The sequence below is a fragment of the Acanthaster planci genome, linkage group LG08, assembly GCF_054643075.1.
Source record: "Acanthaster planci isolate LZ-2023a linkage group LG08, COTS_SCS, whole genome shotgun sequence".
Lineage (NCBI taxonomy): Eukaryota > Metazoa > Echinodermata > Asteroidea > Valvatida > Acanthasteridae > Acanthaster > Acanthaster planci.
The window spans coordinates 13,009,760-13,036,520 of NC_141784.1; the positions used below are offsets into that span (position 1 = coordinate 13,009,760).

Sequence of the window (26,761 nt, forward strand, 5' to 3'; positions counted from 1 at the left end):
GCTTATTTTGCGGAAAACTAGGCTTGCATCTCCATAAAAATTGTCACCTGTTTAAATCATTTTGGTATTTCAGAGGTGCCTTGGATATCAAGATTTGATTTCATTAATCAAGCTTTATTTAATAATAGTAATTTATTCATACATTGAGTGCAAATTTCATACAATAAATTGTCAAATACTCATGAAGACACTAAACTAAAATATGACTGAGCTGAGGACATATAAAGGCACCTCAGGCAACTGCCAAACAACCCACATCTGACGACAGTGCTTAGCCAGCAGTCGTCAGTGTTGATTTTTACAGAGGGAGGAAAAACCGTCGTTGCGTAGGAGAGAATTAACTCTTCCTATATATAAACTGGCGCGGGACTCAAGACCACGTCAGAGTGATGAGGGATGAATGCTTCATGCACTGACCAACTGTGCCACTTAGTGCAAGTCTCTGTAGATAAAATCTTGCATATGTCTTACTTTTTAAAGGAAGAGGTTTGCTGAGAGTGTGAAAACTGGGGTTCTGTCATTTCAAAAGCTGTGGAGTTGTCCTAATAGTGTCTCCTGTACGTATGTCTGGATTACAGTGTGTCCAGAGCTTTCCAGGGTGACTATGTGCGGCTGCGTGCCAACGCCAAGTACAACAAGACCTACTCAGCAACCAACGAGCAGCACGTTGTATTTGCTGATGTCATCAACAAGATCAACAGAGGGAATGGAAAGGTATGTTAACCTTGATGTTGTGTGGAAGGGTCAGCGATACAGACAGTCGGGATACTCGCAGAAACTTTGGGGATAACTTTAGATGAAGTCAGTTTTCACCTGCCCAAAAGAATGAAAAAGAAACACACTTGTCAAGTTTTAATGGAACCAGGAGCTCTGAATGAACAAGAAAGGAATCTTTATTTTCTAGTCGGGCATCGATCTCCCGTGGGATGGCACACTACGTGGACATGCATTCCTGTTCCATAGGTGTGGGGACCAGACACCTGTTGAGTGATTGTAATTACAGGGACCAAAAGTTGTCGTACCAGCCTCTCTCTTTGTGACCAGTGAGGGAGCACTTGCACACAGGTAGATAGCTTATTGGAAGTGCTTTCATTGTAGCAGCGACAGCTGTTTCAGTTGGTTCCCTTCACCTCTTTTCCATTCCCTTTCCTCTTGTTGCGTCCTCAGATGCACTCCCAGCTGTTTGTGCTGACCACCAGCTCCTTCCTGATGATGGACCAGAAGACGCTAGCCCTCAAGAGCCGTGTCCCCTTGGCTGACGTCGCTGGCTTCACAGTCAGCCCTTACTGTGATGGGTTCGTCGTCTTGCACCTAAAAAAGGTAATCACGCTGAATTTTTATTAAGAATCCCTCAACCTTTATGCAAAGGAAATTTTATTTTTGAAAAAAGTCAAAGACAGAGGATATAAAAAGGAGAGTAGTGGACACATTTCTTAATTTCAAATATCGTGACCTTGAGTTGTGCTTCCGATAATTGTCAAGTGATTTGTGTCCAAGTTGGAAGCAAAGCTTACTCTGAACCAGTTAGATTCAGATGTCAGATTTTCTTACCCGAAAAAGCTGCCGGGGCAGGTTTTTTCCTTCAAATTCTTCCAAACTGCAATTTCTTTATGACGTAACCAAGCACGACGCATTCATATGTCAACCGTGGAAATGAAAAAAACAGTCTTAAAACTGTACACGCCCTCTGTTGAACAAATACGGAAATGTTTGTGTGTTTGCGCGTCATCTAGCATCAAGTGGTTAACTTCAGAAAAAGCTTGTGTGACTCTAAAGTGGGCAAAGTTTTGGACTGTTGCATAAACTATTTTTTTGATACCTGGGTTTTGGACATTTGCATGTCCATGAAACAGGTGACAGTAGAGAGTATATTAAGATATGTGCCTGCCTCACTAACATACAGCAGAGCTGCTCTGCTTTGCTTCATATTTGGAGTCGGGGCAAAGGATTTGCAAGTAAAACTCGCAGACTCAAAGTTGAGAACCTTGTCCAGATTCTTGTGGTTAAGGTGACATTGTCTGGTTGAGATACCATTTCAAAGTTCACCCAAGCTTGCCATGATGTTGCTTGAACTTGATTTTTGAGGCTGTAAAGCTGTAACCGTGTGCAACAGCATCATTTCTTGAAGAATCTCTCTAGTGGTCGGTATATTTTTAGTTAATGACTTTTTAAACTTGGTTTCACCCCAAGGGAAGTGAGCACACAAAGAAAGGTGACTTTGTGATTTTGTCAGACAAAGCCATTGAGCTGGTCACCAAGTTCCAGCGTAGCATACGGACGGCAACCAATCAAGACGTGTCCGTCAAGGTGACCGACAGGTGTGTAGAGAGCGTTCTCCCCTTATTCTCTCTTCTACTTCCTTGAAGGAAGTTTCTAGCCAGTGATTTCAATGAAATGAATCACTTTTCAGCTCTCAGTTTCCATATGTATTCTTAAACAGACATGGAAAATCAGTTGTACCATTCAACCTATTTAACTGGCTTTTTTCTAGCCCTTTTTTCTTTTTGCAGTGGTCCCCATTTTGACTAGTTTGCAAATATCTTTTTTTACCATCTGCCTCCGTTGCAGTTTATTTCATAACAACATTTTTATCAGACCTATCCTGTCCTGTGCCGATCTTGGAGAAATCCATGTGGAGATCTTTTCAAGGAGCATTTACGAATGTGCAGAAAGCCAGCAGCCCTGTCTTTTTACTTGCACTTTCAGAGGGCCTCAAGCCCCCTGCAAAGGGACAGTGGTACAGTTTCTTGCAGACACTACTAAAACCTGTTGGTGGATTTTGAAGGATCTGGGAAGTTAAGGGTTTTAACCACTTTGTGCCGGGGTTCCTGGTACCGGAGACCTTAGATTTATATGCTGGGGTGCCCGAAATCAGACAAAGGAGCTGGGCCTTGTAACAAAAGACCGTACTCGGAACAAAAGACCGAGCTGCTGGGAATTTGCCAACATTTTTTCAGTTGTCAATAGCGGAGGAAATCCGTCATTGTCTTGAAACAGTATACCACTATTTGTGGCATTCAGTGTGGGCAGATTACGACTGGGGACAAAAGCGCTCCAGTGCTCTTGCAATGAGCGATACAATACGCTAATCTGGCCGCTTTCGGCCAGTTTCGGGAACAACATAAAATTACGTAACACTGCACAATCTGGACTCTCTTTACAAGGCGTCATGCAACTTCAATTTAGACCGGGCAGCATCTGATTAAAATGGAAAGCTTGGAGGTCATCCTCAGTGTTGGGTAATTGGATTGTCTCTTTGTGAGCAGGTTCCCACTGGACTTCAATGGTACTCGAGTGCAGGCCACCGTCTGCACGCAGGACGTCAACGTGTCGAATCCAAACCCCTCCATCAAAAGGAAAGGTGCCAAACTGGAGATCATGGCCTGAGCACAGGTGAAGTGCAGCAAAAGACTGTAGGATTTCCCTCTGAGTTTGGACGGATTCCGTTTCCTGGCTAGTTCATCCAAGACCAAGGTTGGAGTGTTAACCCTTCACCAGCAGATGTCTCGTGATCACAGCTTACAGGAGCATTCATGAGGGTGAGTGCTGGTGGTCACCGGACTGTTGTCTGGCGCCCTCACAGAAGGTGAAGTGCAAAGGAATGAGAATATTTGGCACTGAAAACTCTATGTTCCCTTTGACACACATTGCATGTGACTGTATTACAAGACCCCTTCTTAGAGGGGGTTGTTATTTATCTGAGAAATGGACATTTTGGACAAGGTTATCGGCAGGAATATGTAGTTTAAGAATGAAAATATCAATATGTTGTTCTTTTTTCCCCTCTTATTTATGAATCAGTTTCATAGTAATGTCAGTTTTGTGTGTGTTCATGGTGTGTAGAAATATTTTCCTTGATACATCAGATGGTAACATCTCAGACATAAATGCTTGCTTTGCCAAAGTGAATGTCAACTAATGTTGAGGGTTTTTTTCTATAGAAGAGGTTAGTAGTGTGTTTCCGAAATACTGTTAAAAGGCAGTAACAGTACTCACCTATAGAGGGCGACGAACACCCTAGTCATATCTGTGAAGTTATAATTCCATGTTTAGTATAGCTTGTCCGTTCACAGAATCCATGCTCCTTATTTTGCCACTGACATTAAAACCCAAGGGTTTTTTGGTTATGTGAGTCGGAGTGCCTGTACCTTTATCATTTTTGTATCGTACATTTTTTAAATGGAAGCTCCCCAAATCAGACACTGTTATGCAAAAATGAGGATTTTGGTATTTCTAGAAACTTGCAATCATGTGATGATGAAAAGTGAAGTAAACATTCCAGAGTTTGTGATTCATGACTTTTTGTGTTTGCATAAGAATTACCATGTTTTCTTGTCGAGCAAATTTATGGAGGAAATTTTTGGCGTTGGATTTTTGCGCATTAGCTAATCAACTGTTTGAGACATTTTGGATTCACTTTTGGCAGCATCCACCAAGTGTTCCTCTGCAGCAAGTACAATTTTGTTTTTCTACAGAAATTAGCATTCATGACAATTCTTCTAAAAGCCGTATTAAAATTCACTCCCATTCAGGACATATGTACATTGACAGGTCACTTCCAATATCCATGATTTGAAAACTACTGTCACTGGCAAAGACTGAAGTTAAGTTGGAGAGAAAAATCTTTCCGAAGGCAAATGTTTTATCGAGAGTGATTTTGTAAATGGAAGCTTTTGGCAGAGTTGCAGACCTTTCCTCAAACATGTTTGATATAAATATCTGAAAAGAAACCAGATTTGTATAATTGGTAGTGGAAGCACATTCCATGAAATTCTGAAGACAAGTGTTGAAAGCCAAAGGAATTATGTCTGTCTCAATGATGTTTATGCTAAGCAAAGTTAACAAAAATGATGTTTGAAGAGCAAACTAGCCTACTAATCATGATACTTAAATTGCTGACTTAAGTTTGTGTTATACTATTAACTCCAAGTAGGACTTGTGTACATATTTAGTTTGTGTGGGAGTGATACCACACACATATTTATATATGGCCTAATCATCAGTGTCTTCCATAGTGTCGTGCACAGAGACGTTTGCTTTTCAAAATGATAATGTAGTCTTACAATTTTGGGTAGAGTTTGTGGAATCAGTGTGTGTAAATTTTGAGTGTGAAAACGATTCCCAGAAATTATGGTACTTGGTTGTCTGCCTCTTATGTAACTATTGAGCCTCTGTTCATAGCAGGAATTGCCTTATTTCTAGTCCTTGTCATCATTAAATCTGACTTGTAAACAAGAGTGACATTCTGTGTGTTATACCGTACTATGTTATATTCAAAGTGCTAATTTAAGTTTAATGAATAAGATAATTAGAATGCATGTATCTTACACTTCTGGGAATGGTGATTCAAAGTGGTACCATGCCATTCAAGTTTTGTTTGTTTGTTTGTTTATATAACAGTTACTGAAGTTTATTCATGTACCAACAGCTTTTTTGATCAGAATTTAGTCAGCTGCTGGGCTGGCTATTCTCTTAAGGTTCTAAACAAGATAGATCCAGCTAAGAAAAGTAAGCAACCATTAATTCATAACTGGATAAATGTTCTGCTTTCAAATTTCATTTTTTGGGGAAAAAGATCAGTGGACACAGCAGTCCTCTGTTGGCTTTCATTTTGCCGTGGGTAATCCACAGTGAGCGGAACACAGCAGTTGAAAAGGACTGGTTTGTGTCTGTACACCCCGTACTTCGCAGGTTTGGCACATTTATTTATTTGTTAAATAATATTTATTATGACATCTAGACTACTCATGTTACTACTGAAAGCATCTATGATTTCATAGCCTAGGAATAGTTCAAATATACTTGTAATATATATCAGCTCCTGTCACTGTTGGCAGTGACAGTAAATCTTTATTCAACCAAAAACTAACAAGCAAGCATTCAGAGCAGGTGCTTTTGAACAAGGCACTGTTAAAGTAACATGTAGTTTGAAAGGAAATACCAAAGTATTACGCCAATGTTATGCCAAAAATATGGCAAATGTCCATTTTTATGGCCACTCGGCATCAACAACCCAAGCCAAGTTTGACCGATGTTGGCTTTTAGTACAGGTGTGGTGTCACATACTTCTATTTAAAAATTTAGGAAATGTAATCAGTGTACAGGTCCAATCATTTCAGTATCAATAGATATTTAGTCATGCAAAAAACCAAGTTATATTAAATATAATCAGTATTGGGGAAAGTACTAAAATATATTTGTACAATTTGCTTCTTCACGTGTCTTATTCAAATCTGCTGAAATCTTTGAAGGTGAAACATTTCCAAGTACTAATTAGAACTATGCAAGGTGTCCCTGTGGTGTCAAACACAGTACTAGAGATGGTGGAGTAGTAACATTTTCAATGGAATTTTGACAGAAAAGTCTAGTCTGGTGCCTTCTTTTCAAATATGACAAAACCATTCCTCGATATGATAACCAGCTCGGTTTTTCCTTTTAAAGAACAGAGAGGGGAAAAAAAGCATGTTTCCACTTAACCATGAGGTACGTTCAAGGGAAATCACATTGTTGAAGTTGGCTTTCAGAGAAAAGAAAGCCAAGTTCCTATTTGTCATTGTTCTTCAATCTGTGCCGTGCTGTTTTAGAGGTGGATGTATTCTCAGTGGTTCAGCAAGTTTAATTACATATATATGACAACTCTATAACTGATGTTCTGCCAGTAACTGACAAATTAGTGTCACGGTAAGTCTTTTCTGTTCTGCATAAAGCAGTCCATAAGCTGGATATGTTATCACTTCCTGCACAGTACTGCATTCAAGCAATCTCTGTTGGGGACTTCATGTACAGAAACCAAGGGTGCTATGCGTATCCGAGAGTGTTCAAACATCATGTCCTACATCTCAGCAGTCAACAGAGCTACGGCTAGGTCTATTGTCTACACGTCTCCAGGCATTTCCAATGGAGCGAAGACCTAGACCTAGCTTCTAGACAAGAGATTCAGATGGAGCCTAAGCAAAAGCCTGCCCAGAATCATTAGGTGTAGCAATAGAGTCTGTAATATGGACAATTGAAATTGTTATGTTCACGTGGATTTAAAGAACTCAGTGTACCAGATTTTATTCAAATTTAACTTGCAAAAGGCAGATTTGTCTTGTCATATATCTGTCTTGATGTTTTTCACTTGTTTTTTTTTTTGGGGGGGAAATTATGGGCGGCAAAGGAATATGTTAGCAATAAGCCATTTGCGAGTTAAATTGGAATGAAATTTTTTGCACTGAATTGTCTGACTGCATATAAACATGATGATTTGAATTCCCCAGACTAAAGACACTGTTGCTATACCTCGTGATTCGGGGCAAGCTTTCGTATAGCGGCCACCATCTCTGGCATGGACTGGTTCCTTTGTGCCCTTGTTATCCATTGAGAACAGTGTACTGTTGCAAGGCATCTCTTATGTAACTAAGCAAAAGCTTGCCCCGAATCACGAAGTATAGCAACTGTGGTTTTAGTAAGGAGAATTCCTGTTATGTTCACATGAATTTAAAGAACTCAGTGTACCAGATTTGGGTCAAAATTAACTCCTAAAAGGCTTATTAGTGCATTATCCTTTACACCATGGGGTTGCTTGTGTGCATGTAATATCACACCACATTGACTGATGTGATGTATAACAGTGAGTGTGACATGTGGTTATGTCATCCTGGCAAAATAGTATCCAATACAGAGGTATGACAAATTGGGTTATTCAGTAGAACTTTGATATCATTTCGGTGTAATGTAAATTTTTCATCACTGCATTTAATTTTGGCAGGTTTACATGCAGAGTTATTTATGAAATCAGTTTCAAGTCTGTGTAACTTTTGAATCGGTGAACGTCAGATTGTTTAAAAAAAAAAGAACAAAGTTGAACTTGTACTAAGACCCACTGATGTGAGCCTACTTATGTATGGACACATTTGATGCCCTGATTTTGATGGGTTACCCTCATGTAAAATGCAGTCTGGTTTTCCGAATTTGTGCTGTGGGCAAATTTTATTTGCAAATCGGTGTGTCTTTAAAACAAATTCCTATTCATATCCCAGCATTTGTATTGGCCATTGTGAATGCATGGGAATAATAGCTAGGTATGGAGAACAAATATCAGCAATGTCTGTTTTTCTGGTTGTTTCCTTGCTAATAGTACTAATGGAACTGTCAAAAGCAACTAATTAATGTACATTGAGTGCCTGTAATATTAATAACAATCTGTATAATACATACATTGTACATAAACAGTGAAAGGCATATGCCTGGTGATGATTTCTAATCAAATCAAATAAAACATCATTTGAAAAATTGTACTGACACATTTTTTAATCTAGCACCTTAATTCTTCCCATATTTCCCAATGTATAGACCATTATTTTGCTCTGTCAAAAGTGTCATTTTTGCCAACGTGGCTGACCTTGTTTACAAAACCAGGACAATTCACAGTTTTACAACCATTTCAGGCAAACATTAAAATATTTAATGGAGAAATAAATAAGTATTGAATGAAAATGACTCCTATATCGATGCTGAGGAGGCAATTATACATTTTAATTGTGGTAAAGGTTGTTGCCAAACAAGCATAAACTTCCTGGAAACTTTCAAAGAAAAGGTCTATCTAAAAGACATGGCCTTTGACCCAGTGAAAAGTTAAAGGCCAAAGATTAAAGGTTAACATATGGTTCACATAAGGAAGGGATTTCTCATTACCTCACGTTCAAAAGTCTATGCTAAAATAATTTCCTCTTGACCACGAAATGTCACTGGACTCGGATTAGTTTTCATGTTTTATTCTCAATGTACATACAAACAGAAATTAAATACCTTTTTTATCAACTTGATTTTTTTCTTTTGATGGTGTTCATTTGTAAAATAACAAATTCCTGTCAAACCTGTGAAATAAGCCTATTCACTTCATCATTTGGTCCAGGTTTAAACATTCTACTCTACCATACAGATCATGAATACATGTACATTAATAAGTTGCACTTCATATGTTTTTTGTTTGCGTACACTACTGCACCCATGATACCTTTGGTGTCTTGACGTTCCACAAGGCTTAAAGCAAAAACCAACTTACAAGCAGTGTTACCAAAAATGTGTTTACAAAATGTGGTACAGACGATAGCCATATATGTGAATCCTAGAAAGTTTGAAATTCAGAAATACCATCAACATGTTACAATGGTTAAGAGTAAAACAAGAATTCATATGCTCTTGTCAGTGTCCTTTATACATGATTCCTTCATTCATCATTCATTATCAAATTTACATTTTTATTGCATTTACTTTTGTTTTCTTCGATGATTTCACCTGGAAAGAGACTCACTCTTTAACATTCAGTAACTGTGGAAACAAAACTTGATATTACAAAGGCTAGCATACAAATCTATTTACCCAAAAGCACCAGATGAACGATGAATTGAAAAAAATCAAATTGGTAAAAATCAGGTCCACTGATTCTCAGAGTGTCAAATTATTGGCAAAACTGCCTCAAACTGGATGGAAAACGAGCTGATGTCTGTAACTTTCAACATGCATTCAAGAAAATTAAAATAAATTAACCTTTCCTTCAGAGCCCTGATAGGCTGAACACAAATATGGCAAGTGCAATGTACATAGTGCGTTTCTACACTGAAATAAATATGCAACATTTTTAACATGTACATCTCAAAAAGTTTGAACCAAGTCACCAATTGTTTTAATAATTTCAGAGGTTCTCAGATCAATGAGGACAAGCTTTGCATCGATGTCATGTCAACGTAATATCTTTTCCCGAATGTGAGGTGATGTAGTCTGTACCTTTTCAACATGAAAAATGTAGGGACAAGAGTAAACAGGAAGCACCACGCAAAATGTGAAGGGTTTGGTCAGTGCATGATTATGAAATATGTTCCAATACTCTTGAAATGAGTCCAACTATGTTCTTCTTTGGAAACCTTTGCTATGCTCTGTACTCCTACTATTGCCAAAACTGTGCTGAAGTTTTACAACCTTTCATTTCTTGTTTTCCCATTTGAGGCAAGGGTAATTATTTGTAAACTCTCTTTTAAAAAATGCAGGCTGTTTGCCACAAACCTTACTATCAATGTTACAGGCAAGCCAAAAAATAAAACTAAATAAAAACTGCAATAAATAATGTAGCCTTTGATCGTATAAGCTCTGTTGAAACACAGAGATATACACGATGCACTGACAGTCATTACTACTTTATGTTACACCCAATTCTATTTACATATGTTCAGTATATAAAAAAAACATAAAAATTACTGTCTTACTAAAACCACAAGGTGAATAAATTAAACAAGTTAAGAAATGGGCCGGGTTGTTCAGAAGACTTTAGGTTGCATACAGGTTAAGTTCAAACCACTTGGAATACCACAAACCACCAAGAAAGTTCAACACTTAGTCTGATGGTGACTCTTGTCAAATGTATTGTACAAATGGATTTTTAAAATCATCTGCATGAAGTGTTCCTGTAACGCTAAGCTTTCTGGTGTCGAGGGATGGATCTATGTGTTGGACAAGGAGATAACCAAAGGGTTGAACTACAGAGTAAACTACTGTTTTGACCAATGAACAATATACACACTAATTTGAAAAATAATTTCTTTCTCTCATAATTGCATAGAACCAGCCTATCAATTAATTGCAATAACAGTGGTAAATGTAGATGTTCTTCAATATGGAGATATTTTGTATTTTTTTTAATGTAACTGAACTTGATGCCTAATTTTTTTGCTTATATTTCTGACTTGTCATTATAAAAAAGACAACTTTTTTAAAATCAGGTTGAGTCAAAAGATCTCTCTTAAAAGTGGAGGCAAAAGCAGGCAAACAGACTTGAGTTGTATTTATCTCATATTTACATGTAGTGTATATGTACTTTTTTCCTGTCCTTCTGAGCAGAATGCTACACATGCCTAGAGATGTGATAAACGTGCCTCAAAATCCCACATGGATTTTGTTTAGAGGAAAGCCTGGTAGAATTCCCCCTTTTTTTCATAAAACACAGACTGTAGTGAACCCTACTTAACATGCAATCCCATACCCCATCCTGGGTTTCAAATCTCCCTGTCCGATTCCAGACTGTGGTTAACCATATCAACCAAGGCTAATCCATTTAAGTTGAGCTCCACCTGGCTGTATCTATTAAAATCCTACAAGGTCGGATCCTGTGCAGTTGGTTGGCTGAGGGGCATAAGCCTAGCTACATAACGCCTTTTCTTGCGCACACCCCATATCTGCCATTAGCAATGTCCCTTGGTGGGATCAACACAGAAGACTATCTGAGACAAGTACTTTCTGACTTGCATGACGGACTTTAGATTCACAGTAGAAAAACAAAGCTCTTCGTACAAATGGGACAACTGTTAAACGGGGAACAACCAACACCCCATAAAGCACATGGTGGGAGTCATCAAAGGTCCACCTCTCCGTTATATTTTTTCTTGGCATTGTCGTCCCAGTAAAGTGAGTAGTCGGCTGCGTGCTGGTACTTCCGTTTCTCTTCTTCCTTCCTTTTGGCATTCCGACTGGAAAAATTAAGGAAAGAAACAGCATAGAATGGGAAAACTGTAAGAGGACAATGCACAGTCAGTCTTAGGAATGCTTTGAAATTCACTGTTGATTTTGCTTAGTTGAAAAAAGAAATCTATTCTCTGTTGGCATGTGGCACTTACAAAGACATTCATCCTGTGGCTGTCTTGTTAACATTCTCAAATAATCAGTATTTTGGGACTGCGGCCTTATTCCTTTCGTCAAAACTCAAACTGTCACATGGATGCCGTGGCGAAATGAGGCCAAAGTATAAACAGCAAACTGTGGGGAACTTACCAGCCATAAATAACGGCGACGACAATGACAACAACAAGAATAAGGAATCCAACACAACCGACTATGGCGTAACCCCACGGTGGAATATTTTCTGCAATGGAAGTTTACAAAATGTCTTATTATCAGCTGCTGTGAGGATTATTGGATGGTATATTTTGGGTCAAAAGAGGGTGGGGAAGGAGATGAACAATAGGATCCCCCTCTAGAAAGAATATTGGCTGCCACTAAAAGTAACAGTCTGAGTAATAAGAAATAATTGTATGGTTTATTCAAGAAACTCTCTGTGAGAAGACCAGTTGATTAGTGTAATCTTGCAGTGGTCGTGTTCGAGGAGCATAAATGGGTGTGGTCTAGCCTGTTTTTTTCATCGCCAACTTCTGGGTTTGGGACATAATGGCGGGGAGCAAAGTCCTCAAGGGGGTGGGTGTAGCTAGAACCATTTTTTCCTGAGTTATGCGTCCCGTATTCTTGAATTTGACACACTGAAGCTAATGTGTTCCTCCTATTGCACTAATTGTGAGAGTCCGAAATCCTTCAATTTCAATCAAATTTCTCACACAGCCTTGTCATTTCATCTTACCGAAGAAACCCTTTGATTCTGGTTGTCTGCCAGACCCTTTGTTGACGGTGTTGGTCTCGGTGGTGGCACCTTGGTTGGCCTGGTTGGCACCCGAGGTCTGGTGTGGTGTTATGTATTCCCCATTTGCATCCTGTATCATGATCCACTCAGTGCATTCAATCAATTCTCCCGTGGTCTCACTGGTACCAGAAAAGATAGGACAACTTGAAGCAAATCACAAAACTATATGTGTACCTCGTCAAGTCTGTTTTCATTACATTTGTGTATGAAGCAGTGTGACATAGGCATCATGTACTTTGTCCCAAACTTGTCCAATAACGTGATCACACTTTCTGGTTGATCATTTGTGCATATCAAGGCACACCTGCATATTACATATCAAACCTTTCAAGTACACCAAAATCATGTTACTATTGATCAATTTGAACCACATGGGTTGCCGAGGTCAATGACTGAAATTTCACCATCAAACTGGGACTATGAGTAGAATGCATTGTTGACAGTTACCTACAAAGGGTCATTGGATACCAGACCATGCTCAATTCTCAATGTGTAATAAGCTAACTGGAATTATCTTCAGCTGGACATTTCATAAGAAACACTATACAGACCTGCCAACCTCTTGGATCACAAAACTGTATTCTGAAAATTCAAAAGTTTTTTCATAAAAAAATTTGTTTTGCATAAAATGAGCATATTCCTCCATGTGATCGTTTTGACCGCTTGTCTGGATTGGGTCTAGTCCAAGTAACTTGGACTAAATTGCATCAACACTTGTTCACACATAAAATAATCACTTGAGAGATCCATTAACGAGGTGAAGAGTGAAATGGCCCTATTCTCACTTGAGTTGACCACATTTCCAAAATTTGAAATCTTGAAATGCACATCTCTTGTCAAGGCTTTGGGAATTTCCTGTCATGGGTTTTGTTGCCTGCTCGCTGGCCGGCCGTAAAATGACTCCATCCTTATTTATTTCCATGTTTTTTAACTTGAGGATTGGTCTTGTCAAAGATTTCATCCAAATCAGACCCTCTTTAGACAATTCAATACACAGGTGTTGCACGGACATGTTGATGAGTCTATGTCCAAAATTGTCATAAACAACAAAGCATAGAACATGTAAAAGCCATGTAATAATGTACAACACAATTTCTTTGCCCCGCACCAACTGCCACAGAGCCCTCTATCTATCGGCGAAAGTGGAAATTTACTGACCTTATTTCAAGCCACATATTTATGGTGGCCATGAAATGTGCGCTACATATAATACTGGAAATTATTTGTCACTACTGCCACTGACGCACAAGCGGCTTTAAAGAGTTCCACTAATGCACCGTGAATATTGATATTTCTTGGGCAGCCAATCACAGCATAGACTTAATGATCCGGTGGTTGCTAGATGTTGTTTACACACAAGGTTTGTACATGTGGGTGCATATCCTGTTTTCAAGTACATGTACACTGAACATGTACGTGTGCAAACCCATATGTACATGAACATCAGCAGCTTTTGTTTTTTCTAGCATAATGTACACTTGCAACCATTAAGCTACGATTTTTTTTAGGCATGTCCAAATCATCAAAACCTGTATTTTATGGGGAAGAAAACGTATGGTCACATTTTCAAGAGTTTCCTGTAGGAAATACAGCTAAATAAAGGTAGTAATAGTTGGCAGGTCTGAATATACATTTTTCTACACCACAGACAATTGCATGTGTACGCCTGTACAGACATCATTCCGTTGTTGCTACATGTTTCCACGGTGACATTAACACAATTTAAGGTGCAACTTTTTGTGATGGGGAGGGGGGGTCAAGGGTCACTGTGGTGACAAGCTCACTCCCAATACCTGAATTTTGGTTCGTAACCCTTCTTGCACCGGCATACATTGTCTTCACTGCAAAAGGAATGAAACAGTGTGCACTCTGGCACACAGATCACCGATGTACTGGGCTTGACATCCATCAGACAGGGACCTGGGATAGGACAATAAGCATTCCAAGTTTAGGGTAATGGTCTAAGTTAAATAACAACACCTACCACATCTAAGGGTGAGTTCGATCAGTGGCAATTTGTAAACCACTGGTTGATTTTCCCTGATGCCCTATACATATTTAATGCACTGACTGGTCGACTATTTGTCGCTGATCAAACTTGCCCTAAGACAAAATAATTACAGACTATTTTTTTTACCCATCCACTCCCCCCTCCTGAAAAAAAAAGATAAATGGGATTAAAACATCACATTTTTAAAGTGTTCAGGAACACGGAAAATGAGAAACCATACAAATCATTTCACAAAAAGGTAAAAAGCTAATAAATAAAACTGCATAAATGAAATTAAAAACAATTACAGGAGGCCCCTTTTGAATGAAGCCCAGCATCAACACACTTATTGATATCTGTGACCATCAAGGACTGCATCAGTTAATGACAACATACACATAATACAAGATGCCATTTGGAGACTTCAGCACTAGAAAGATACTTGGACCAGCAGAAAACACACAACCATTGTTCCAGTGTAAGTTTGGGACCATCAAGCCCTCCCCCCCCCACATTTTGAACTTCCAATCCCCTTTACATCCCTCTTCAATGTAAAACTGCAGTTCTTGAGAGTCACAATTTAACAACAGATAGCACCAGTTCATTGAGCAAAGAGTCTTAGTGCACCATATTCATAAAGTTGGTCCCACCGCCCCCATCGGATTTCTAGATCTGTCCCTGTTATTTACCCTACAACCTGGACAAGAGCTCGGCTAGCAACACTGATCCCATGGCTGTGTGTACTGCACTGTCTCACCTGTGACGTTGAGTCCGTCTGACCTCTGGCACCAAACCTCCCTCTTTCCTTTCTTCCATGGTCCGGTGTGCCACAGGAAATCGTAGCAAGTGTCACCTGTGGACAGACAACAGCTCCAAATCACTCGCTCGTGATCTGGTCAGTTTTCAGGCATTTCGCAAAGGGGATGCTACCATAAAGCATAGTGGATGGCACATGCTTCCGCTCACGGGAAATCTAACTGCTGTTTGTTTATATAGAAACGACTGGCACAGCCTCACACAACTACAGCTGGGCCATTTTTAAGCCTGCAGAAACATTATCACTTTAATCAAAACAAGTTGGAATGCAGATATATGCTGTTTAACGTAAGTGCTTTGATGTGTATTTTCTGTGCTTATTTTAAACACTGCTGACTACTGCAATATCTGAGTTATCAGGGGCTTTCTACTCCCTAGATTGATCTCAAGCCGTGATCACTCCACATGTGGGCAACAACGCATCTACACCTCTCTCACGGTGTTAAAAGTACATGGTTACTGGATCTCTGTCTCTCAGTTTGTTTTGGAATCATGACTGGTCAAACCATCATAGGCCAGGTTTTACTGAATCAGTATGTTCTATTCAGGCAGTCCATACACTTGATCAGTTTTCTCTGAGCAGCACTGCCTTCCACAGTGGTTTTCAACCCTCTCCCCACGCCCACATCATGGCAGCCACTGCCTGTTGGATGCCTCATCATGCTTACCATTACATGGTCTGATCTCCAATTCGTCAGAGGGACAGCCACTGTTGGGACCCACTGCTGCTCTTGATCTCACCTGTATACCCTCATTGCCTTTAGAAAAGTCAAAAGTAGAAATAAAGCTAAGACTTGAAAGAATAACTAGTTATTCCCCAGTTCTTCTCAGAACCACACACACTCAAGAAAGAGATTGATATGTGGTGCAACCGCAATCATTTTACTCTTCCAGTAGAAAAGCTTTTTTCAATGAGAAGCCTTTTTTCACTTTCTGACAAAAATTTCTTCAAATCATAGAGAACTCGTTAGAATGGATGAAATCAAACAAAACTGTTCCCAAGTCTACAATTTAGCTGCAATGACTGTTGATTGTCAACAACTTGAAGCTTTTTGCAAACAATGACATCAGTTTCATATCCTTAAAACCGAGCGTTTATGTGACAAATGTCAGATAGCAAGTATCTCCGTGAACCTTGCTTGGGGTCAGAATTATATATTCAAAAAATATTTAAAATATTTCAAAACAGTTCTGACTGAAAACGTTTGATGTGCGTTATAACTGTGGTTTTGTGATGATGTCCAGCGAGAACTAATTTGTACTTCAAAGTCAGACATACTGGCCACTCAACTGTCAAGCCACCAGTTCTTGGCCAAACTCATTGATATGAATTGCTGAACAATTACAACAGGTTTACAGAAGCGAATCCTTCTTTATTTTTGAAGCTTGTTTCCTTACCCACTGTCCTCCCTTGTAGACAGGATACGTAGCAGTCACTCCAGCTACTCCACTGGGTGTGTTGGCATTCACCGGGGCAGGGGATGTTGCATTCCTGCTCTCTCTGTCCACCAGATGAAAAGGAAATATAGATTATAGACACTGTTATGAACAGATCGTTCTGAAATATGCAAATCTTATTAACAAGTCACAGGGCCTCAGGTTTGACTCACAAAATCTTTGAAACCAACAAGAGCAACTGAAACTTCTGCAGTTGACAAACTCTGGTAGATTTGACGGGAAGAGGAAAAAAGGAAAAAAAAATATGTTCCCAAAATAAACTCTTATTTCTCCATTCTTACAATGCAAAACTAGATATTTTTTGTTTAAAAAATATATTTGATATCCACGAAGTAATGCGCAAGTAACTAGCCACTCTTGATTACAAAGCTGTTCTGAAAATGAAAAGCCTAAAAAAAAGGAAGACCTAACAAAGGCTGGAGTTCCCAGTAAACCTGTCCTACCTCAAGCCTCTCGCGTCCCAGCTCTGTGAAGTTGATGTTACTCTGGTAGGCCCCAGACTGGCACAGTTCCTCACTGACGAGGACGCCGTCCTCCTGTTGACAGGTGACGTTGCGCTGTCGATATCCGATGCCACAATCGCCACCCTAGTGTCAATGAAAACAAAATCCCAAAAATGATTCTTGATGCTTGTAGTTTCAGGCATATCTCTCATTTACATCTCATGTCTGTGTTCATGCTTTGATTAAATAATAAATATATAACTCTCTCTCAGTAAATAAAAAAAGTATGACTTACGTCAAAAATTATGATCAGAATGTAATCTCAGGGATTAGGGATTTTCTGACCAGCTGAGAGTTTGACAATATATTGCTTTACCTGATGTAAATGTGTGTGATGCTGGCATAGAAGGATGTGCTCTTTCACTATATGGACTACCACTATACTGTATGTAGAGATTAATCTCCTTTTACATAAAAATATGCTGATGATACTTGCCATGTTGGTTTCATTTTGAACAGTGATGTCAATGGATGTTGGGCTAATGTGAACAATTTTGTAACATGGTGTTGTGACAACTATCATGCAATCAATGCTATCAAATGTAAATAAACTGCCTTTTACTTCAGGAAACCCCCCACCCCCCAACAACAATCATTCTGAATGCAGGTATTGATGTAGTTTCAGAGGAAAATGTTCGGGTGTGTGTAGTGTACTGATTGCAAACTTAACAGGAAGTGTCAATCCTTGTGAAATAAAACCATGCAACAGATCAACTTGAGATGCTAGTTAGTAAAAACACCACTCGAAAGAGTCAGTATTTATTACCCACTCAATATTGAAGAATATTTTGGACTAAGAGGGCTCAACTAAGAACAATGAAGCTTATATAATTTTATTGCCATAAATTTACGGTGTTTTCCTCTAAAAATTGCCATAAATTTACTGGTTCTTTTCCTAAAAAGTTTTAATGGGCCAATATATCCAACTTCCAGTGGTGAATGATGTTGTCATTTCTCTGGTTTGAAGTGGGAATTATTAAGGATTCTTTAAAAAATAGAATGTTGTGTCAGTGTCCATAAAAACTGGACATTTATGCTACTTTTTCACCGTGGATTTTCATTCAAAATTTGTTTACAGATTTCACAAATTAGCAGGCTTTTGTGTCTATTTCTCTGAAATTTTCATTATTCCACATTCAAACAGCAGAGGTCATGATCTGAATGAATCCTGAACAGACCATTTTTTTTCATGGGCAGGAGGTTTCTGACACCAATTTCTCAACTGCCCCACAGCCAATCTCCTTGAAACTTGGCATATGTGTTATGACATCCATTGAAACTAAAAGCTTGGGAAGTATTGATTTAAATGTTTTATTGACGTGGCCATTTTTATTTCACACAGGCTTACACACTGAAAACTTAACAATTTAATTTTTTTTATTTAACAATTTTGAGAAATAAAAGTATGTTTGATTTCCATAATGTAGAGTGACGCTAATGTCTAAACATATTATTGCAGATTCCTCAATATAATCACAATGCATTGAAAAATTGTACTTACTAAATTGTCCTGAAATATACATGTGATTCCTACCAAAGTACTTCCTGATAGATGATGTAATGTCTACAGTAAACATATTTCTACTACAGAAGAGCTTTTTCACAGAAGCGATTTAGGATCATAAGTGGTGTGAACTTTGAGCTATGAATGTAACCTGGGCATTCCCGATGGGACAAAGCATTGTGTTGGGTTTTAGTCATCACAATGCTTACCACCATGAGTGGAGGACACTGCAAACGACCAATGGTATTACCATGACTGCTGGGTTTATCTACACTCCTCGCATTTGCATCACCATAAAGAAAAGCTCAAAATACAGCGTAATAAAACTACCTTAGAATTGTTCTGAAATACTCCTGAAAGAGCAGGTGGTAATGCAATGTCCCTGTTATTACATAGTGTATTTCTTAAGATAGTAACTACATCAGTGTCAGTCTTTGAAATTACAAAGTATTGCTCGGGTTCAGCCACTACCGGTAGTTCTTTTGAACATATTCTCCTTTCTTCTGTTTAATTTTTCACATTGTTGAAGTCTAAGACCAAGTTTGAGAAAGGACATCCCAAATCTCCTGCGGATGAAACTGTTTCTCTGAGTTCAGTAGAGCTGTTTTAACAGCATATGTGACATCTTCAAAGCTGGAATCTGGATATGGAACCAATGTCTGTCACTTGAACAAAATAATATTCTTAATGTTTTCCCACTGCTCATCCTGCTGAAATAGAACATTTAATTTCCTTGTTTCTGACTTGAATCTCTAGTTTCTAGTTGCCAAATGGGCTTGAGGAATCCCTTCTGAAATTCCACATGTTTGGATATTATCTTAAGACCAAATCACGAAAAGTGGTGAGATGAACAGATGTACTGTCAAATCTGCCAAATGAGGAAGTTAGCTAGAATGTGAACAGATTCTGTCATCAAACATCTTCTGACTTCGGCAAAGGAAAGGAAGCGTCTGCTTAAACATCACACTCACTTTAGCAAATAGCATTGGGAAGAGGGAATGAAAAATAAACAAGAAAGCTTTGTTTTCTTTCAATGTGAGTCACAAGTGATTTTTTGTGTGTGGGGAGGTCCCAAATTCTCAGGATTATGGAGTAAACTATTATTAGATGAAATCTAACATTAAAAATATTTTTTTGTTTCTTTCATTTTTTTTCAGGTTGTTCTGGTTTGTACTAGCCTGTGGCCTTGAATGAGAACAAAAAGCACAACACATAACACACCCGGAAACTGAGACTGGAATAAATAGCTTCATTCGCTCTGTGTACTGCCAAGTACAGCAGAGAGCATTCACTATTGACATAAGGCTGGTGACACCAGGGTACAGGTACTTCCCGAGGTGCATTCACACAGGTCTTCATGGTTTAATCAGCCAACCGGAACAACATGAGGGAAAACCAAATACATATGTAAACTTTTGGACAATGAGCAAGGCTACGAAACACGGTAGCAAAAGTCACGGCATCTCAAGTAACTGCTCTGTAAGGGAAATACTGAGGTTTTTACGCCGACTGGACTGCGCTTTGTACGAGGGACTAACTCTAGGTGTAGTAATATCCTCTTTAAAATTCTGACTGCTGACTGCACACTGATTCTAACTCTGATGGCACTGTGGCAAAAAGAGATATCCAACAAGCCAACCTACTGTGTGGTATGAATGAGCAGCTACACTTTGTGTGGGGTTGAATGATCAGTGGACCCAACTGTGTGCTGTACTGTGGGGTGAATCCTAAAATATCTATTTCTGTCACTGTATCTAACTATGTGAGGTTGAATGATATTTTTGGTTTACAGACAATCTTGGTGTCATTGTCAAGAACAAGTTTAGGACATTATCAAACACAAGTGAGCCTGGATAAATAAAAGCATTGGCAATCAGTGAGAAATCTGGAATCCTTCAACATGTCCGACAACAAAAAGACTCCACACAGCGAGCAAGCTCGTCTCCATCACCAGCGGAGCTCCAGCCTGACTGAGTCTTTGACCCTCCACTGGCCACAACTGTCCTCGCCGGTGTTTTACATGCGCAACAGCATGCAGCGGGGCATCAATGCCAGTTTTGACCAGAGAACAATGGAAGACCACGGAGTGGAGACTGAAGAGTCTCCGCCTGCCTTGGAAATCCATCTTCCCAATGAACACTGCGTCAATCTGCGGCCTCGAAACAGAAGATGTAACAGAACACGAATGGTCTCCTTGCCTGACAGCCATTTTGACTCACACCAAGACTTTTTGTCTGCAGTCGGTGACACCAGCCAAACCTCATCACTCCCCACTCAGCAAAGCCCATCACCCAGTCAGGAGGTTTCTGACCATTCATCGGCAACATGTAATTGGGAAGAGGAAGATCCATACATCACCATGTTACCCTTGAAGCTCGGCACACCACTGGGAAACAACTGGAATAGTGTAAGCAAAGTGTGCAGTCTTTTTACAAGTACTTTAAGCGGTATCTCTATCTGGGCAGAGTTGGAAATGATAACTTCAAAAATATTTTGTGACACTTTTGTTTTGGGATTTCCAATCAAGTTGCATTTTCCTTGTGGACATCATAAATGCTATTAATGATTTTTGGAGAAAATGGAGAAAAAAGGGTTTCACAGGGCACTTTTGCATTTTGTACTTAAAGTTTTAGGGGGGGAAACAGCTGTTTGAGTGCATTCACATCTAACAGTGCTAAAATGTTGATGAAGTCTTTACTTTTGGGGAGGGACTGAAACTGAGTTTTTACAGGTAACTGACCTATCGTGATGAATTTACTGATTGCAATTTTTGGACATTTTGTGTACTTTCAGGCATATGAAAACATGCCCCCTGACGAAACCCTAAATACTGGTGACATCACAGCAGCCACTGTTCTTCATGACATTGCACACAATCATCTTACCTGCAATTTGTGCAACCGGCGTTACTCAGAGCCCAAGTTGCTGGACTGCCTGCACAACTACTGCGCACACTGCCTAGAAAGTCTGCTAGAGAACAGTGAGGGTCCAAAGCGAAGTGTGATTGATTGCCCCATTTGCCACAAAGCCACTGAGCTGACGGGGGAGAACGCTGTGGCACAACTCCGAGATAGTACCCAGATTGGGGCCCTCCTTGAGGATGTGGAGAGGTTGGAGGGCTACCTGAGAGGGTCAAAGATTAAGGCCTCACCTCAACAACGTGCTGAAGATGGACAGACACTGTGCCTGGATGACAAAGGGTCCACAAGCAGTGCTCCTGCTGCGACACAACACGGCTGTTTGAATGAGGATGATCAGTCTGGAAAAAAATGTACCAAACACCCAGGAAAACACCTCAAACTATTCTGCAAGGCCTGTCAGAAGTTGATTTGCAGGGAATGCACGATATCTGACCACCATGCATCCCAGCACACGTACGTGGATGCTGCATCGACTGTGGCTGCATGTAAAAGCACACTAACTGAAATGCTGCCCATGCTGAGAAGAGACCGGGAGGAATTCACGCAGGCAGCAAGCTCGGCCAGGAATGCCTACTGCCGACTCCAAATGATGATCCAAGGCACCCTGAACAAGATGCTCCAGACGGAGGAACAGGAAGTTGCTAGAGTAAGAGCTAAATGTGCTCGCATGCGAATGGAGGCAATTGAATTGGCCAAGGAGCGTGCAGGCCAGATAGAAAAAATATATGCAGGGCACTTCAATCGTGCACAGAGAGCCAGTCGCACAGTGGGCAGGATCAAGCAGACCCTGGACCACTCGACTAACCTGGATATCCTCAAAATGAAGGAGAGCCTCTTTGAAGACATTGCAACTGTCATCAACAAGGAGGTGATCACCCAGGCGCATAACCTCTCCTTTCTGGACTTCACGGGCTGTCCGCCCAGCCAGCAGCCCAACACTGCCTTCGGTCAACTTCTGACGAAGGAACGGTGGAAGATGAGGAGAGAGTTTGGATTGCAGCCCACAAAGCTGTTCAAACAGGTCGGCTTTGTGGCAGTGTACTCCAATGGAGACGTTGCAGCTACAGATGTGGAAACCTGGACACTGACTGTGGTTGGCGGTAAACGTCACAAAAGTAATTTGAAGGGGATGAACGAACTCAGCAAGAATGTGCTGATCAGACCTTATGCAATAGCAATTAACACGAATGATGAACTGGTCATCATAGACAACTCTAGAGTTAAGATGTACGATATACACATGAAGTTTCTCACTCAAGTCCCCACCTCCTTCCCAGAGCATTCAGTAAAGAACACCTTTGGCAACATCCTTTCTTGCCTGGCCCTGGACAAGAACAACAAGATTGCCGTGGGGCATCGCGGCAAGGAGATTGTCTCCCTGCATCAGGCAAATGGCGATCTGATCAGTGTGGTGCCTGCTAAAATGATTGACACCCAACTGGCAATCAGCCCGCAGCAAAGGCTGGTCTATACCAACTACGAGGCCAGGAAAGTGATCTCCATAGACTTCAATGGTGAGCAGGTGTTCTGTGTGGACACCCTTGACAAGAAACCGACTGGAGTGTGCTGTGACAACGCTGGATATATCTATGTGGCCATGCACACAGAAAGTATCGGTCAGTGTGAAGTCCACCAATTTGACCCCGATGGCGTAGCTATGGGATGCGTGGTGAACAAATTAGAAAACCCCCTTGGGTTGACCTTCTCTAGAAATGAGGAAATAGTGGTGGCAGACAAATACTCAGTTAAGATGTATCATAGAACCTGAACAGAATGGGTTACAACATTGGACAGACAGGGTAAGGTTATCATAGGATTAAGAAAAATTTCAATCATTTTGTTTAAATGAAATGTGATCTGTGAAAAACATTGGATGTCGCCGGACTTGTTTTGGAGATAATGGCAAAATAGTCTCTAATTTTTTGGACAATTTCTGATTTTTTGGCTACCATTTCTATTGTTTATAGCCAAATAATTCTTTTTTATTTTTTAGAGTTGCAATCCAGTAGTCAGTCAATTTGTGTTCAGTAATGTAAATGGAATTTTTACTCAGAACTTTAAACCTTGATTTCTATTCTCAATATGAGGTCAGCCACTTTTTTATAACTTTCCAAGAGCTTAACTCAAGTAACAGACAAGCTAGAATGAGGAACTAACCAGTTTGAAAATGGTACAGTGTCCTTATGAAGTTGATGTATACAATATAAAGATGACAAATTTCACCATGTACAGAGAGTTCTCCCAGATCATATCACAAATATAATGCACCACTGTTACAGAACAAGCTGAAATTCCACGAAATCAAATTTCTTCTGAAAAAAAGTAAACTTCATCTTTCTGATTTTGAAGATTTTTGATAAGCTGCTACCTCAAAGAGAAAAACCAATGTATTAAACCACAGTTACATGTCATTTTTTTGTAAAGGGGATGTGAGGCACAGTGTACTGCGTTATGAAAAATCCCAAAGTAATGGGTTGTGGTTCTGCATTCTTGTAGCTGAGTTAGTTATTTTCAGATGTAAAGCAGCCCGGGGACTGGTGATTTTCTAACTTCCTCCCCTACAAAGGGGGCATGTGGCCAAGTGGTTAGGGCATGTGGCTTCCAATCATAAGGTCGGGGGTTTGAATCCAGCTGCTGGCAGTATGTTGTGGCCCGTGGCAAGCCACTTCACCCCGGCTTGCCTCTCTCCAGCATTAGCTGGGGAAGCAACCTGCAATGGACTGGGATCCCATCCAGGCGGAATAGAAATATTCTCCATTGTTTCATACCAAGAAAACTGGAGACAACACTGACCTGATGAGCCAAATTGGCTCGGACTAAACTTGCCTTCTCCCCTACAAAAACATGCTTACGGTTTATTAACAGATCCTTAAAAAACACGAAAGTTACATGGTTTATGAAGAATAGCTTAAAGTGTAGCTGCAGGATGCAGTAAGTAAGGATTACATGTAGATCAGGGATGCAGAGAAATCCAGTTAATATCCTGAATCCTTTGATTTTTAGGGCTGTCAAACAGCTACCAGAAATAAGACATGAGTTCACTCACATATGGTTACGATTATGCAAATTTTGCACTTAATATTTTGAACTGAGTGAGCAATTAGCAAAAGGTGAATCAAACCTTTAAAAATCCAGAACTCCAAGGGTCAAAACTCTAATATCTGGTGGAATCCAGATATATCAAACCCCCTAGCATATTTCAAGCTGGCTATCTCAGTGTGGGTGGGGATGGGGGTAATGCTGGGGATGGGGGGGAGGGCAAAAGTGTGAGTTACTCACCTTTGGCAGACATTGCCCCCAGGGTCCTGTCACCCATCGGTAGCATGGGCTGGGTATGCAAGGCCGCCATTGGTACAGAGACGACATGCAGGGGCGGCCCAGGTCATTAGCTGCTCGCAAGATGGTTCGGCTTCGTGTCCGACCCACTGTGAAGTCAAAGATGACATAGCTTTATCAAATTATTTTACAGCGTTTAACTTTTATGTGGCTGTAAAGTGTGAATTGTAACATGTTGTTGAATTAAAATACTATGTTCCACAAACCAATGTACTGCAATGAGTTCAATGCTGGTTGGGAACGATGATTGGTGTTCATCTGAAATGTGAGCATAATGGCTGTCATTTTGATCACCTGCGTGGGGACCGTTGTTTTCTTTGTTCTGTATAATTTGTCTTGTTGATGTTATGTGCGGGGCTGCATACCCGCGGGTAATAGTAGTTTATTTTACTTTTACAGTCCCTAACCCACATAACTGTTATTTGTCTTGTTATGTATTCGGATTTTTGTCCCTGGTCCCTGCTACTGCTTATGTTTACTTGTATGTGTGTTTTGGTTGTTTTTATATACATGTACATGTAATTTTTGTTCAACTTTGCTTTGTTCGTTCTCGTGATGGTCAAATAAATAAATAATAATAATAATAAAATTGATGTGAACCATAGCAGCGAACTTCGCGTGAGTTGAAACAAGATCCATAGTTGATTTTACAGTGCAAATACAATACAACTCTGTTCACATTTGTAAAAAACTGAACTTCGAATGCTTCAATAAAATTTTTACTAAGTGCGACAGTCCATCACTTTGAAAATATAGTGAGGAATATATACACATCCTCAGCTACTAGAGACTGAGGTACAATTGATAACTTGCAAAGGACATGTATAACCATTTATAAGTAGCATGTACAGCAAGTATAATTTACTGTATAAATGCCTAGACATTTTTTTGGGGGTAGAGCTGTTGAAGAGTTTGAGTGACTCACCACTGTGTCCACAGGCCTGGGTGCACTTGCCCCATTCTGTCCAGGGGCTTAGGATACAGTCTTCTGGGCACTCAACCTGACAAGAAGCCTCCAGGTTTTCAGGCTTGGGTATGCCCAGCTGGAGAAATGTAAAATAGGACCATTGGCATTGTACATGGATGGAGGGAAAGAAATGCAGTTTACTGTATGCTACAACCATTTATTAGTTCTGTGTAGAGCTTTCAAAAATTTGCTTGGATGTAGTAATGTCTGTGAATTAACTCAACTTTGGTGGGTGGCATGTTATGTTAATCATTCATAAATGCTGTGGAGTTTGGCAATCTACATGTACATTGAGGTGTAATGCCCTCCTAATTGTAATGTCTGTGACATTTTTGCAAATTTTAAAGGTTTTTGTCTCTTGTAATGTCTGTGACATTGTTTTAAACTTTCATGGCCTTTGTTTTTACAAAAGTAGTAAAGGAGCGCGAAATTAGACCAAAAAAGTGCTTGGACAAAATGTCACAACACATTCAATTTTGTTCTGCTATTACCATCTTTTGATCTGCCATAATATCTGCCTTTATATAAAAGGTGGAGTTGTAATGTGCAGTGTCATTCACTTTGTTTTTCCTGGTCCAACCAGAACCACACACGCAACTGCATTGCGCAATCCTTGTTCGAGTGCAGGTCGCGACACTTTTTTTTTTTTTTAGTTTGCCCAATCGGGCAGGCCATTTTATAGAATTGGATCAACACTTGCCAAAGCTTTATTTAATTAACTAAAGCCTACTGCATACATGCAGTCTTTTATCAGGCCAAAAAAATAAATGTAGTTGTACTGTGCATGCCTCTCAAAAATTGGATCGGTAGGTCGGAACAGTGGG

At 39.9% G+C, this 26,761-nt stretch overlaps 3 protein-coding genes across 17 annotated transcripts in view; 2 read left to right on the top strand and 1 right to left on the bottom strand.

Moving 5' to 3' along the window:
- myo1b (myosin IB) overlaps positions 1-8,285 on the top strand; it is a 40,638-nt gene extending 32,353 nt beyond the window's left edge. For both annotated transcript variants that reach the window (XM_022231344.2, XM_022231345.2), the window contains exons 24-27: positions 579-714; positions 1,168-1,320; positions 2,191-2,318; positions 3,267-8,285. In XM_022231344.2, the coding sequence (XP_022087036.2) occupies positions 579-714; positions 1,168-1,320; positions 2,191-2,318; positions 3,267-3,387 (538 nt within the window). In that variant the 3' untranslated portion in view covers positions 3,388-8,285. The remainder of the gene's footprint in view (positions 1-578; positions 715-1,167; positions 1,321-2,190; positions 2,319-3,266) is intronic.
- Positions 8,286-8,726: 441 nt separating this feature from the next.
- LOC110977379 (thrombospondin type-1 domain-containing protein 7A-like) overlaps positions 8,727-26,761 on the bottom strand; it is a 164,472-nt gene continuing 146,437 nt past the window's right edge. For all 14 annotated transcript variants that reach the window (XM_022231450.2, XM_087139765.1, XM_087139758.1 and 11 more), the window contains 10 exons: positions 25,896-26,013; positions 24,914-25,059; positions 17,150-17,293; positions 16,647-16,749; positions 15,917-16,006; positions 15,190-15,285; positions 14,236-14,362; positions 12,383-12,561; positions 11,803-11,893; positions 8,727-11,501 (listed from right to left, as the gene is read on the bottom strand). In XM_022231450.2, the coding sequence (XP_022087142.2) occupies positions 11,387-11,501; positions 11,803-11,893; positions 12,383-12,561; positions 14,236-14,362; positions 15,190-15,285; positions 15,917-16,006; positions 16,647-16,749; positions 17,150-17,293; positions 24,914-25,059; positions 25,896-26,013 (1,209 nt within the window). In that variant the 3' untranslated portion in view covers positions 8,727-11,386. The remainder of the gene's footprint in view (positions 11,502-11,802; positions 11,894-12,382; positions 12,562-14,235; positions 14,363-15,189; positions 15,286-15,916; positions 16,007-16,646; positions 16,750-17,149; positions 17,294-24,913; positions 25,060-25,895; positions 26,014-26,761) is intronic.
- Positions 15,450-24,873, top strand: LOC110977381 (uncharacterized). The gene is made up of 3 exons (XM_022231459.2): positions 15,450-15,536; positions 19,871-21,120; positions 21,507-24,873. The coding sequence occupies exons 2-3, from the start codon at positions 20,614-20,616 to the stop codon at positions 23,400-23,402; spliced, it is 2,403 nt and encodes an 800-aa protein (XP_022087151.2). The 5' UTR covers positions 15,450-15,536; positions 19,871-20,613; the 3' UTR covers positions 23,403-24,873.

Excerpts from the sequence above, each read along its gene's own strand:
- LOC110977381 (XM_022231459.2), top strand. The coding sequence starts at position 20,614 with ATGTCCGACAACAAAAAGACTCCACACAGCGAGCAAGCTCGTCTCCAT. Across the intron at positions 21,121-21,506 it reads TGGGAAACAACTGGAATAGT|GCATATGAAAACATGCCCCC; the intron begins GTAAGCAAAGTG and ends GTGTACTTTCAG.